This window comes from Fusarium odoratissimum (assembly GCF_000260195.1).
Source record: "Fusarium odoratissimum NRRL 54006 unplaced genomic scaffold supercont1.2, whole genome shotgun sequence".
Lineage (NCBI taxonomy): Eukaryota > Fungi > Ascomycota > Sordariomycetes > Hypocreales > Nectriaceae > Fusarium > Fusarium odoratissimum.
The window spans coordinates 865,324-876,223 of record NW_022158688.1 but is presented as its reverse complement, the minus strand read 5'-3'; the positions used below and the strand labels follow the sequence as shown (position 1 = coordinate 876,223).

At 47.5% G+C, this 10,900-nt stretch overlaps 4 protein-coding genes across 4 annotated transcripts; 2 read left to right on the top strand and 2 right to left on the bottom strand.

The window, feature by feature from the left end:
• Positions 1-1,067: 1,067 nt before the first annotated feature.
• On the bottom strand, positions 1,068-2,366 carry FOIG_01945 (hydrolase-the HAD superfamily protein). The gene has a single exon (XM_031198961.1). It carries the CDS (start codon positions 2,328-2,330, stop codon positions 1,527-1,529), a length of 804 nt encoding a protein of 267 aa, XP_031070998.1. The 5' UTR covers positions 2,331-2,366; the 3' UTR covers positions 1,068-1,526.
• A 716-nt stretch (positions 2,367-3,082) lies between these two features.
• Positions 3,083-4,420, top strand: FOIG_01944 (uncharacterized protein; the record flags this gene model as incomplete). Its single annotated transcript, XM_031198960.1, has 1 exon — positions 3,083-4,420. The coding sequence occupies one exon, from the start codon at positions 3,083-3,085 to the stop codon at positions 4,418-4,420; it is 1,338 nt and encodes a 445-aa protein (XP_031070997.1).
• A 473-nt stretch (positions 4,421-4,893) lies between these two features.
• Positions 4,894-6,440, top strand: FOIG_01943 (uncharacterized protein; the record flags this gene model as incomplete). The annotated part of the gene is made up of 3 exons (XM_031198959.1): positions 4,894-5,525; positions 5,571-5,649; positions 5,697-6,440. The coding sequence occupies 3 exons, from the start codon at positions 4,894-4,896 to the stop codon at positions 6,438-6,440; spliced, it is 1,455 nt and encodes a 484-aa protein (XP_031070996.1).
• Positions 6,441-9,091: 2,651 nt separating this feature from the next.
• FOIG_01942 (uncharacterized protein) lies at positions 9,092-9,612 on the bottom strand (the record flags this gene model as incomplete). Its single annotated transcript, XM_031198958.1, has 2 exons — positions 9,092-9,100; positions 9,205-9,612. The coding sequence occupies 2 exons, from the start codon at positions 9,610-9,612 to the stop codon at positions 9,092-9,094; spliced, it is 417 nt and encodes a 138-aa protein (XP_031070995.1).
• Between the last annotated feature and the right edge of the window lie 1,288 nt (positions 9,613-10,900).

Sequence of the window (10,900 nt, the reverse complement as noted above, 5' to 3'; positions counted from 1 at the left end):
CTTGGTTTGAGGCACTTTACTTTTACAACGTGGGTTAGTGAATGGACGATCCGGCATGAGGTCATGGCCAAGCAACCCCTGGACAACTCATGCGTCATGCAGTTTCAAGAGCCCTTGAATTGAAGCAACAGACATTTACTTTTGAAGGATTGGTTGACATGATTGTGATGTAATTTACTGGGATATTACAAGATTTGACGATGAACACCTGGCCAGCGATCGTTACCGTAGGACTTGAGGCTTTGTTTCAGCCAGTTTGCACGACTCGCGTTGGGGGCTTGGGGCATTGGAATGTGTGAAACTTTGAAAGAATGACTTGCAGGTGGAGGGAGCTAAACGTTGGAATCAGTGGGTTTCAGATCAAACAAAGGTGGAGATGCCGTTGAGAAATGGTGTTGGGGACTTTGTGGAATGAATCCTTCCCTTGACTCGTAAAGTTGAGCTAGAAGCTTGAGGCGTTAGACGTTGTTCCGGGAATGCCGTATCTTGAGTTTTTGCTGGACAGTGAACTCTGTCATGTATGAGACCGTCACAATCAGCCATTTTCTACTTAGTAAAAGTTTCTTTCGTGGGTGAAGGCTGTTACTGAGAGAGGATTAGTGGTGGTGTGGGTGCAGCGAGCGGCTACGAGACCAATGAGTGCAGACGTGAATTACCTTGCTTTTTCTTTCTTCGCGGTTTTTACCACGTGTGGCATATGGAGGGTAGAGGAGGGGAAGAGAGGTTGGGGGCCAGATTGATATGCTGGATCTTGCATCTGAGAGGCACATGTGATCCAATGTGATGTGATAAGACGATAGGGGGGTCTCGATTGAGGTCGCAGTGAGAAAATTATCCCAGTCTAGAAATGTTTGCATGTTGGGGTTCTACAGAGCACATTTCTATTCTGTGAACAACCCCCAACTGTAACCTTGATACCACACCACGATGTGATGTGATGTGTGCCCGGCAAAGTGCCCCCGTGCGCCAGCGTCTAAGACGCCCGTAATCCCTTGAGGGAGGTTGGGATTATTGCAATGCGTGTAGCCGTGATTACATCCTGGGATGACAGGTGTGTAACACTCACGGGCTGGATTCATACCTAAGCTGCGAGGCTCAGCCTGCAGAAGGAATTGAGTAAGGTAACCCCGACAAAATATGCACAACGTAAGCAGTGCATACAAGGCTGAGTTTGCAGTAAATAATTATAGAATGCTAAGTCCAGCCTCTCAAGTAGCAAGATATACCCTGTTGTAGAACTCAATGATACTTGGATGTCTCGGCCCAGTGCCGTGGGATGATTATGTACGACATCAGCTGAAAAAGCTTCACGTTGCACAAAACGTTGCACTTGTCTGATTTGTTTGTTAGACGCAGCATGTTGTCGTGATCAAGAAAAGTCGGGACTATCCTGTGAGAGACGGACACGTTTGACGGGTGTATCGATTGAGCTACATATGTGCGGGTATATTTCTCTCAGCCTTGTAACGCGGTGTTTTGTCGACGGTTACGAGCATGTCTCGTCTCAGACATGTGTGCAGCAGAGGTTAGATGAGCTTGGCTAGTACCTCGAGTGAGTTGATGCTGGGAGGTTGTACTACAAGTGGCGCTGTTTGAGCTTCGTGTAAGTGAATGGCGAGTATCCCCTCTTTGGAAGCAGGCTCGATATCGCGCTCCTGCGAGTCGCCGATGTACACGATATCTTGCGGTCTGATCTTCAGATGGTCAAGTACCTTGCCGAAAAGTCCATCGATCTTGGCCACACCGAAGAAGTTTGTAGTCGCTAGAAAGTCGATGTACTTGTCAACGCCTAAATCTCCTACTGCTCGCTGCTGTGCGTCCTGCGGCCCTTCCGTGATAACAGCAATCTTTTTTCCGGACGCCTTGATTGCTTCAAGAAGAGATACGGTCCCTGGTTTGAGTGTCAAGTTATCCACAAGAACACGCTCGTAGTCCTCCAGAAGTTCATCGACACTATCGTGACTCAATCCAAAATGGCTCAGTGTGGCAGCGAAGCGAGCGCGACGGTAGTCATGTGAGGTCTTTCCGTCAGTGAATGCATCAGCGGTTCCTTTCTTGAGAATGATTCCGTATTGAGTTTGAAGGTCTTGGAGCGTTGTTGATGGATTTTCGTTGGCAATGCGGGTGAGAACATTCGTGGTTGCTGCACGGCTGGCCGTGCGGAATTCATGTAGAGTATCGTCTAGATCGAACCCGAACCAGGTTTTGGTCTGCAGGATACCGCGTAGCTGATCTCCATCCTTCTCAGTGGTAGAAGACATTGCAGTGATGTTTCGCGGTGTTGCGAATGTGTTATTGCGAGGGTTGGGTTCAGGATATATATAACGCATGAACGGTTCGTCAAGACGTGATTAACAGGGCATGGGCTTTATCCACTTTGAGTCCTGATTAAACGTAAAACAATCACTTAATTGGCAGCCATGTTTAATTCTACCTCATATGTCTCTAACTACTTCAATGTTTCCTCTTCTCTGACCACCTGGTGGCACTGGCACCTGGAAATGTAGAGAAAGTCTCGGGTAGGTAACTTTCCACTGCAAAGATGATGTTTAACATCGACTCAACATCATCCTCTTAGAGCCTATCCTAGATCATTGGGGGGGTTTTCTTATAAACCCAGAAGTTATCTTCAAGCCTTTGTCATTTTTTTTCAGCTGGTTGGTGTGGCCTTCAAATGCGTCGATGGAGCTGATTGATGGTAAAATGCTTGTGAAGCGACTATCAAATTTCACAGCATCACAAGGTGCTTATCAGTTAACTTGTAGTTAAAGAAACAGCGGACTCCCTCTAGTGCTTCAATTCTTACTACCTATGACATTTTTAAAACATCTTGTATAATTCCAAACAGTCCGCTTCACTTAAGATTGGATTCATGTGAATGCAGCGGTGATGACTAAGCGTGCAGTAGCTGGTCAAAATTCCCCATCACCTCATGCGAGAGGTTGGGTTGATCAGCTCAACCCGAGGCTCAATAAACAACAAGAACGACAAAAGTTACAACACCTGGCAAGTCAATTGGGGTCGAATCAACACAGAGATATCCGGGCCCTTTCTGAGTTATTGAGAGACTCATCACGTCACAATGCACTATGTCAGATTCCTGGGGCCACCCAAGGTGATTAAGAACCGCCGCGGCACCCTGGTTCAGCTGCTCTTCACCATCACAACAGACCTCGGCGACTCGTTTCTCTTCCCAGAGAGATTTCTAGACCTCCAAGTTGTTGCCATCGCCGCCTCTCCCGAAGGAAGCTCAACATGGCTCCTCTCAGATCCTGGACATCTTGACTGGGAACCCGGCATGCGCGTTGCAAAGCCAGCATTGGAAATGCCCGTCGCTCTCGAACGAGCTCTCGAATCTGGAATGAGAGTCCATGTTTGCGTTCGGGCATCAGAACCTGTTCACACTGCCGAAAGCGTCCCTCGCATTCTGGCCTTGTCGGCTGAGAAGATGCGGTATCGGAAGGAAGCTGCAGAGAAAGGCGCTGTCATGCCAGCTTGGGTGCCTTTAACTCTCACACCCGCAGACAATGCTGTGTCTATTCGAAGACTTCAACTGAACGACATACCCGAGGGGCTGGGAACGATTGAGATTGAGGAGGAGATCGGTGAGAGTATTGCGCGTCACATCTGGGATGGAGGCGTGATAGCGACGTGTGCACTTGCAGGTATCGAGACTGCTCCCGATAGCGAGTCTAGCCAAAACCCCTGCATGAGAACAATGAAGAATATCTTCAGCCGCCAGAAGTCGATCCGTGTGTTGGAATTGGGTTGCGGTGTGGGTATCTTGGGTGCTGGGCTCGCCGCTGTGTACCCCCGACTGCAGCCTTCAGGTGGCGACTGCACTATTCTCATGACCGATCTACCAGAAGCTGAGGAGCGCGCGAGATCTAATATGAAGAGGTTGGAAAACTCTCATCTACGCTTCCAAGAGAACCCTGTTCGAATGCTCTACGAAAATCTTGACTGGGAGGAGGGCAGACAAGGTCGCTTTGGACCCGAGGTTCGATCTGGACCTTGGGATCTCGTGATGCTCAGCGACTGTACCTACAATGTCGACATGCTCCCAGCACTCGTCGAAACGCTCTCAGCCATTCATGCAGCAAATCTGACCTACTTTCCGGAAGGCGAACCATTTACTACAAAAGTCTTCCTAGCCACCAAGCCTCGCCACGAATCAGAAGAAGTCCTGTTTGAGCTCATGGACAAGGAGAGCTGGTACAGCGTTCACAAGCAAGTCTTGCCGAAGCCTGTCCTTGGTGGTGTGCCTCAATCTGTCGAGCTTCATCTATTCGACAAATCTGGGCTCAGCGATGGCAGGGGTGAGATGAAGGGGGAGGACAAGAAGGAGGAAGATAAGGGAAAGAAACACAAGGGAAAGAAAGAGAAGGAGAAGGAGAAGGAAAAGGAAGCACAAGACTAGGCTGATGCTGCAAAGGGCCTCAGGCAATTCATCACAAGGCGACCGCATACCGAAACGTCGATAGCCAATTGTCCAAACAATGCGCTCACCGTCACACAGCAAGAAACACCTCAATAGGCTACTGCGACGACTTTTGCTTTGAGGCTCGACTCTGCAGACGATGATGGTGCCGAAAGGCTCAATGTCATTGGGGTTACCCCGCGTGTTGTGTAACGCCCTTCAGCCCTGATATTTCGAGGATTGGACACAGCTATTGGAAACGAACCAGTAGGAGGAATGGGCGGGGTGGAAGATGACTTGCTTAATTGACCGGTGTGGTGGTGTGCTGATGAGTTGTCCCTCAAGCCCACGAACAGACCATGAGGCTCTGCGATGGCCTCAAAATTGAGAATCCCCGATCGTGTATTTAGCGAAGAATTTAAAATGTCGACCATTTCTAGCGATAAAATTGATACTTTATTCTTCAGGCAATCATGGCAGATACAAAGGTCAAGGTCAATGGCCATACTAATGGCAATGGCACGGCTGAAAAGACACTCACCAAGAACACCAAATTATGGCAACTCCTCGCTTTAGCGAAGGAAGTCTCCAAAGATGTCGGCTCAATCGAAGACTTTGAGAAATCGGCCGAGGAGCGCGAAGCTCTAAAGCAAGAACTCGAAACCAAACAGGGCGAGAACAAGCGTCTCCGCGAATTTAACGACAAGATCGTGCGAGAGTTCTCAGACCACAAAGCTCAGGCCAATGCAAAGACAGAAACACTCTTTGCAGAATTTGAGCAAAAGTATAAAACTTATGAGTCTAACAAGGCAGCCGTTGAAGCCATGGAGAGAGAGGTCAAAGAAGCGAGGGAGAAACTTGCTGCTGCGGAGGTGAAGGAGGGAGAGGTTGAGAATTTGAAGCAGAACCTGGCGGCTGCGGAGGCGCATTTGACGAGCCACGCTTCTGAGATTAGAGAGATGAATGCGGAGTGCGAGTTGCAGAAATCGCAGATGGAGGCTAACATTGAGGAGTTGAAAGGATGCAAGGAGAAGTTGACGCAGGCGCAGAGTGATCTGGGTGAGGGTATTTTGCGAGACTTTGGAACTGAGGAGGTCAAGAAGTTGTGAGTAATTGATCCATAGGAAATGGGTTGAACTAACGGGCACAGGCGATCTGATCTCCAGGAGTTGTCGAAGAAGGTTCACGACTTTGTCAATGAGTATTTCAACGACCACGATGGCGCACATGTAGGTCTTCGCGTTCGCGCTCTCTGAATTATACTGACGATTATTAGGACTCTGCAAGTGAGATCCAGGAACTCCATGCCCGCTTCCCCAAGATCCCACTCTCAACTCGCACCACCAAAGCAAGTGCCAAGATGCGCTGTGCTGCCGCTGACGCTGTCATCGCGGAAACACTCCTATCTTATGTCTTTGTACCCTTCTACGTCGCTAGTGACATGAGGGCCACTGCATCTAGCATGCTGGGCTTCTTCAAAGGGGACGAGCGGCGAGAAACAGTATATCGCTCTCAAATTCTCGGGTCCCTCTCTGATTCCGAGCAAACTGAGACGGTCCAAGAGGACATTGTGCGTAAAGCGAGCAACGAGGTGCGAAGCACACTGCACCCGCTTGTCGTGGCGTACAAGCAAACTGGCTTCTATAATGCCGTCCCGACGCTGTTCAGACAGGCTGTTGCACTTTGGGCCGATGCGCAGCGCTCCCGCGACATGATTACTGCAGAGATGCCCGATGAGGAAGATTCTCGAGGTGCGCGCCAGTATGACGACTATGATGTCGGCAACGCTCGCAAGACGAAGGGGAGCCCTAAACCGACGGTTCTTGCGATTCTGTTTCCGCAGTTCGTCTGCCGTGATGAAGTCATCGCCGAGGGCGTGGTTCTTAGATCCGACCAGGCTGCTGTTCTTGAAGCGCTGGAGGAGGCAAAAGACAATGGAGGTGCGAATGGTGATGCGAAGAAGAAGCCCGGAACGCGAAGGAGGTCTTCTGCGGAACCAAAGTCTCCACTCCGCAAGTGACTCTCACGGCTGTTCTGTATACGGAAGGAAGATGAGGTGATTGATGTTTGGGTTTGATTTGATTGTACATGGTAGGGAAAACACGAGGAAATCGGGGTTGTATACGTTTGAACTTTGGTGCATTTTGGGTGTAAATAGTAAAAGAAGTAAAAAATAAATCAAAATTTGCGACAATTGTCCATTTTTTCGGCCGTGGTTTTGGTGCAAACAGCCAATATCGCAGTTATTATGAGCGCAAGGAATGGTGACGAGACAGTCACTTGAATGAAAATGCCGTACAACCGCAACCGAATCCTGAAACTGATATAATGTGTAGTTTCATTGTGAATGCGGATGAAGCTGATTGGCTTTGCTGTTTGCAAAAAAGGTCTGCTGCTGTTGCTCTGCCTATTGGTTTGACCATAACAATCTGCGATATTGTCTGGCAAACCCAACAAACCACGATAAAACTCGTCGTACCGTGTCAACTAATAACCCAATATTATCTACATTCGTATATAGCAAGTAGAAATAGATAACAAATCCATATGGCGGCCCGTCTATATAATGTCAAGGCCTCCCGCTTCCCTCTTCTCCCTCGCCTGCCTTTTCATTCCTTTCCTTCTTATCCTAATATATATATGTATATACTCTTGCTCGCCATGAGTGAATCTACTGCTAATTCAAAGTCTCGACGCATTGCGACTCATATTACTCTGTCTCTAGCTGTCGTTTCTCAGCTGACATTAGTCTTATATTTTTGGGGTTTCGCACTCATGCCGACAAATGTTTCAAGGCCACCCTACATGAGCCATGTAACAACTCCCTTCCTTGAGTTCTGTCCCTTTCATTAGCATGCACATAGAATTTACACCAATAGCCATATACTTATCAAATACGGCGGCAATCTCTACAAAGTATTGGAAGCAGCATCACCAAGACGGTGCACTACCATACCGTCTTTTCTACATCACTCGTACTTTGTGTACGAGATACACCAGACGTCAGGGGAATGTTGTGCACGGGAGGCGAGTCTATGGATATCGATTTTGTGGGTGGTCCTGCGCCTGTAGATAAGAGAAGACCGACGAGTTGCACACTTTGAGGATGCAAGCAAGGCTTTACAACCCTGAGATCCACAGTATGCATCCCAATGAATGTCTCCCAAGAGATCTCTACAGCCCCAATGCCTGTCTGAAATACCTGGCAATATTTCTTCGAACATAAAAACCTCAAGAGCCAAGCCGTATAACAGCAAAACTGGAGAAGCTCTTAGGGTTGCACAGCCAGGTTATCGAGAGGATGGGGTTTTAAGTCACAGTACAGCCAGGTGAGTCGCATTCAATTACGCCGTCAATTTAATTCTTAGACTTATTTGTATCAAGTCGCTCATTCTCAGTATCTTGCCCGAAGGAGGGTGGTCAAGTCCTTTAGCTGAAGAGGCCGATAGCCAACTTCTCAGCCATCATCTTCGAGCTTTACAGATACACGAGAGCCCTAGGGGCAGTTCTCGCTGATGGCATGCATCCCCATGAATCTAGACGATGCGTCGGTTCAGATCTTCACGACCTACCAAATTCCCAAGAACATTAATACAGAGCGATGAGGCAAAGCAGCATATCCCCACACTGTCATGAAACTGAGTTTTAGGATTCATCCAGAAGCCGTCAATCTTGCAGTAACGAAACTGAACAAATGTGAGATTTGGCAACATTACTTCTGAAGTTCAAGTCCTGTCAGTTGCCCTGTGGCTGGGCAAGGTGGCCGGCCGCTCTGCCCTTGATGATTGCTTCTGTCAAGGTCACTCTGTATGACGTTGGCGTTAAGTTTGAGCTAGAGATATATAAGTCCCCTCCTCGGCCTAAATAAAGTTTAAATCCTTCTAGAATATGTCTCAAGCTCTGAATTGGTTACCGCATCGGGAACATGAATAGAAGCGTCTTGTTTGTTACTAAACTCTACAAATATGCACATAAAAAACTTACCAAGACAACGCCTGCAGATGTCTTGGTAGCTAGCTACTCCGGACACGAGGTTTCCAGATTCAGAAAGCTTTGAAGATCGGAGGTTCTGTTACTATGTTAATAGATAACGTAGGGGTCACTAAAGTACCAGTCTATTGCCCTGTACCAAACCTCAAGGAGGTAGCACACTGCCATATAAACATGCAATACGAGTGAGATTATAGGACTGGAGCAGCCGCCGGTAGGTTATACTACAGAATCGGAATCACTGCTGAGGTATTCTATAGAATCAGGTCAACCGGCGTAGTAATGCTGCATGTCGCAGTGTCAACTCGATGTGGTGCTACGAGATCAATGTAGACATAGAAATTGGACTGAATGATTAGAAGGGGGAAAAAGATGAATGACTTGGGGGAGTAAGAAAACAACATAGAACATTTTCATTGACATCAAGAAAGCTTCGTGTCCCGTCCATAGATCGGATCAATTACTATGCTACAAACCATGGTAATAAGAAAAGCCAAAAGACACTTTCCTCCATCCCTTTCTAACATTTTCCCTATGAACCATTAAACTCCAAGACCACAATAACCCCAACTACTGAACCACAGAAACCAAAACTACAAATCTATTCGGCGCTCCAGAGCGGGATGTACTCCAGGTTTGCATTTCTCACCCCGCCCCTTAAGCCCATTGAAGCTGCATTTCTTATGGGCCCTGAGGCAACATATGCAGGAGTACGTCTCGATATTCAGGGGAATAGGAGCCACGAGACACTTTCTGGGGTCCTTGCAGCATTCGCAAGGATGACGAGCTCGTACCCCCAACACTTCCAGCCTGTGGACCTTCATGTGATCCGTGAAGTTGCTCATGTTGTATTCCTTGCCGCTGCATATGGGGCATGTCTTCCGATTGTTGACCTTGCCGCTCCTGCTGACCCTTTCCATACTGGCTCTTTCCTCGACGACGGGTGGCTCCGCGGCCGCTTGAGAAGGAGCTTCATTCTCCGCCTGAATGGTCCCCTCCGTCTCTTCCTGAACTGCAGCTTCCTCCTCTTCGCAAAGCTGCATCTCGTCATCACCTTGACAGTGCTGCAAGTCTGCGTCTGCCTCCTCAGCGTGCTTGCAACACTCCTCCACGGACCCCGTGACAACACACCAGTAGCATCTTCTGGCTTGAGCGCGCTTCTCTTCCACCTCATGACCGTTGATTGGTGTAAAACACGACATAGTGTTTGATGGCAGGTTAGAAGTAAGTTTGATATCAGGGTGGATATTCTAGACGCTTACTTCTGTGTCAAGTGTGAAGTGATACTACCTATGTTAGTTACCCATGAAAGCTTAAGGTGAAAATGACTTACTGTTTGGTAGAAATGTTTCGAAGTGATAGAGATGAAGAAGTCGAAATGTTCTTATGTGATTGAGAGTGAGGAACTCGAGATGTTTCGCTGTGATAAAGAGTAAAGAGAAGAAACAATAAAGACAAGGATACTGCATCGTATTTATAGTAAAAAGATAGGAAGACATATCAAGACATGGAAGTTATTTAATCAAGAGGAAATCGTATACTTTGGTGCGTAAGTGAAGCTGGGGGTGATATCACCACTGAGACGGAGGCAGTCATATTGCGCGCATTTCCATGCTAAAGGATATAATACATCCTCGAATAGTCCCCTTAAATGATTGGGTATCCCCTGCGCGACGGGTATCAAATCCATTTAAGCTTGTTCTTGAAGAAAGTATTTGATCATCAGTGAGTCAGGGGGGCTACAGTATGAAGATATTCGCCTGTCCCCGAGGATAAACTTTTGCTACACGCAACCATGATCATATTTCCCTTGAGATCCAAAGCTCGAGATGAAAGCTTGTATAATATTGAACTAAATGAAGTTTTTGACTTGGGATAAGAGTCGCACGCAAGTAGATAACGCCACTCTGGCGGGATAGACGAACATGATAGCATTTAAATGCTTCGACTCACGAGATCTTCATGTCCCTCGCTCTAACAAAGCTGTTTCAAATCAGAGAGATATTCAGAGTACTTGGCGTCAATTTGGTCGAGTTGAGACGATCACCAGAGGAGTACTTGCTGGCAGGGCATCCATAGCACATTTCCATGTCACTCCGAGTTGGAGACACGAAAACCTGAGAGCACCTACAGACTTTTAGTCGAACCATATAACTTCCCCTAGAAAGTCACTATGAGAATTCTGCTGCCTACCAAAGCCCTATTTGACCGAGCATGCTGTTGTGAGGGTCACAGCAATGAGTGGCTTGTTGTTTAACATGCTGACATTATTACAAGCATTATACGAACCACTGTGCATCTTTGAGAATCGATCTTTCTACGGTGAATATGAGGAGTCCCACTTGATACGAAAATCATGGCCATGATACGAAATTGATGAGGACCCATATCGTTGAGGCTCACGACTTAGACGAGATGCCATGGCTTCATTATAGTTCAAATTACCCCTGAAAATGCGCGCGTTCCGAAACCAAAAAAGGGATTGACCAA

What these genes read in the sequence shown, in the direction of transcription:
- FOIG_01945 (XM_031198961.1), bottom strand. Translation starts at nt 2,330, where the DNA reads ATGCGTTATATATATCCTGAACCCAACCCTCGCAATAACACATTCGCA.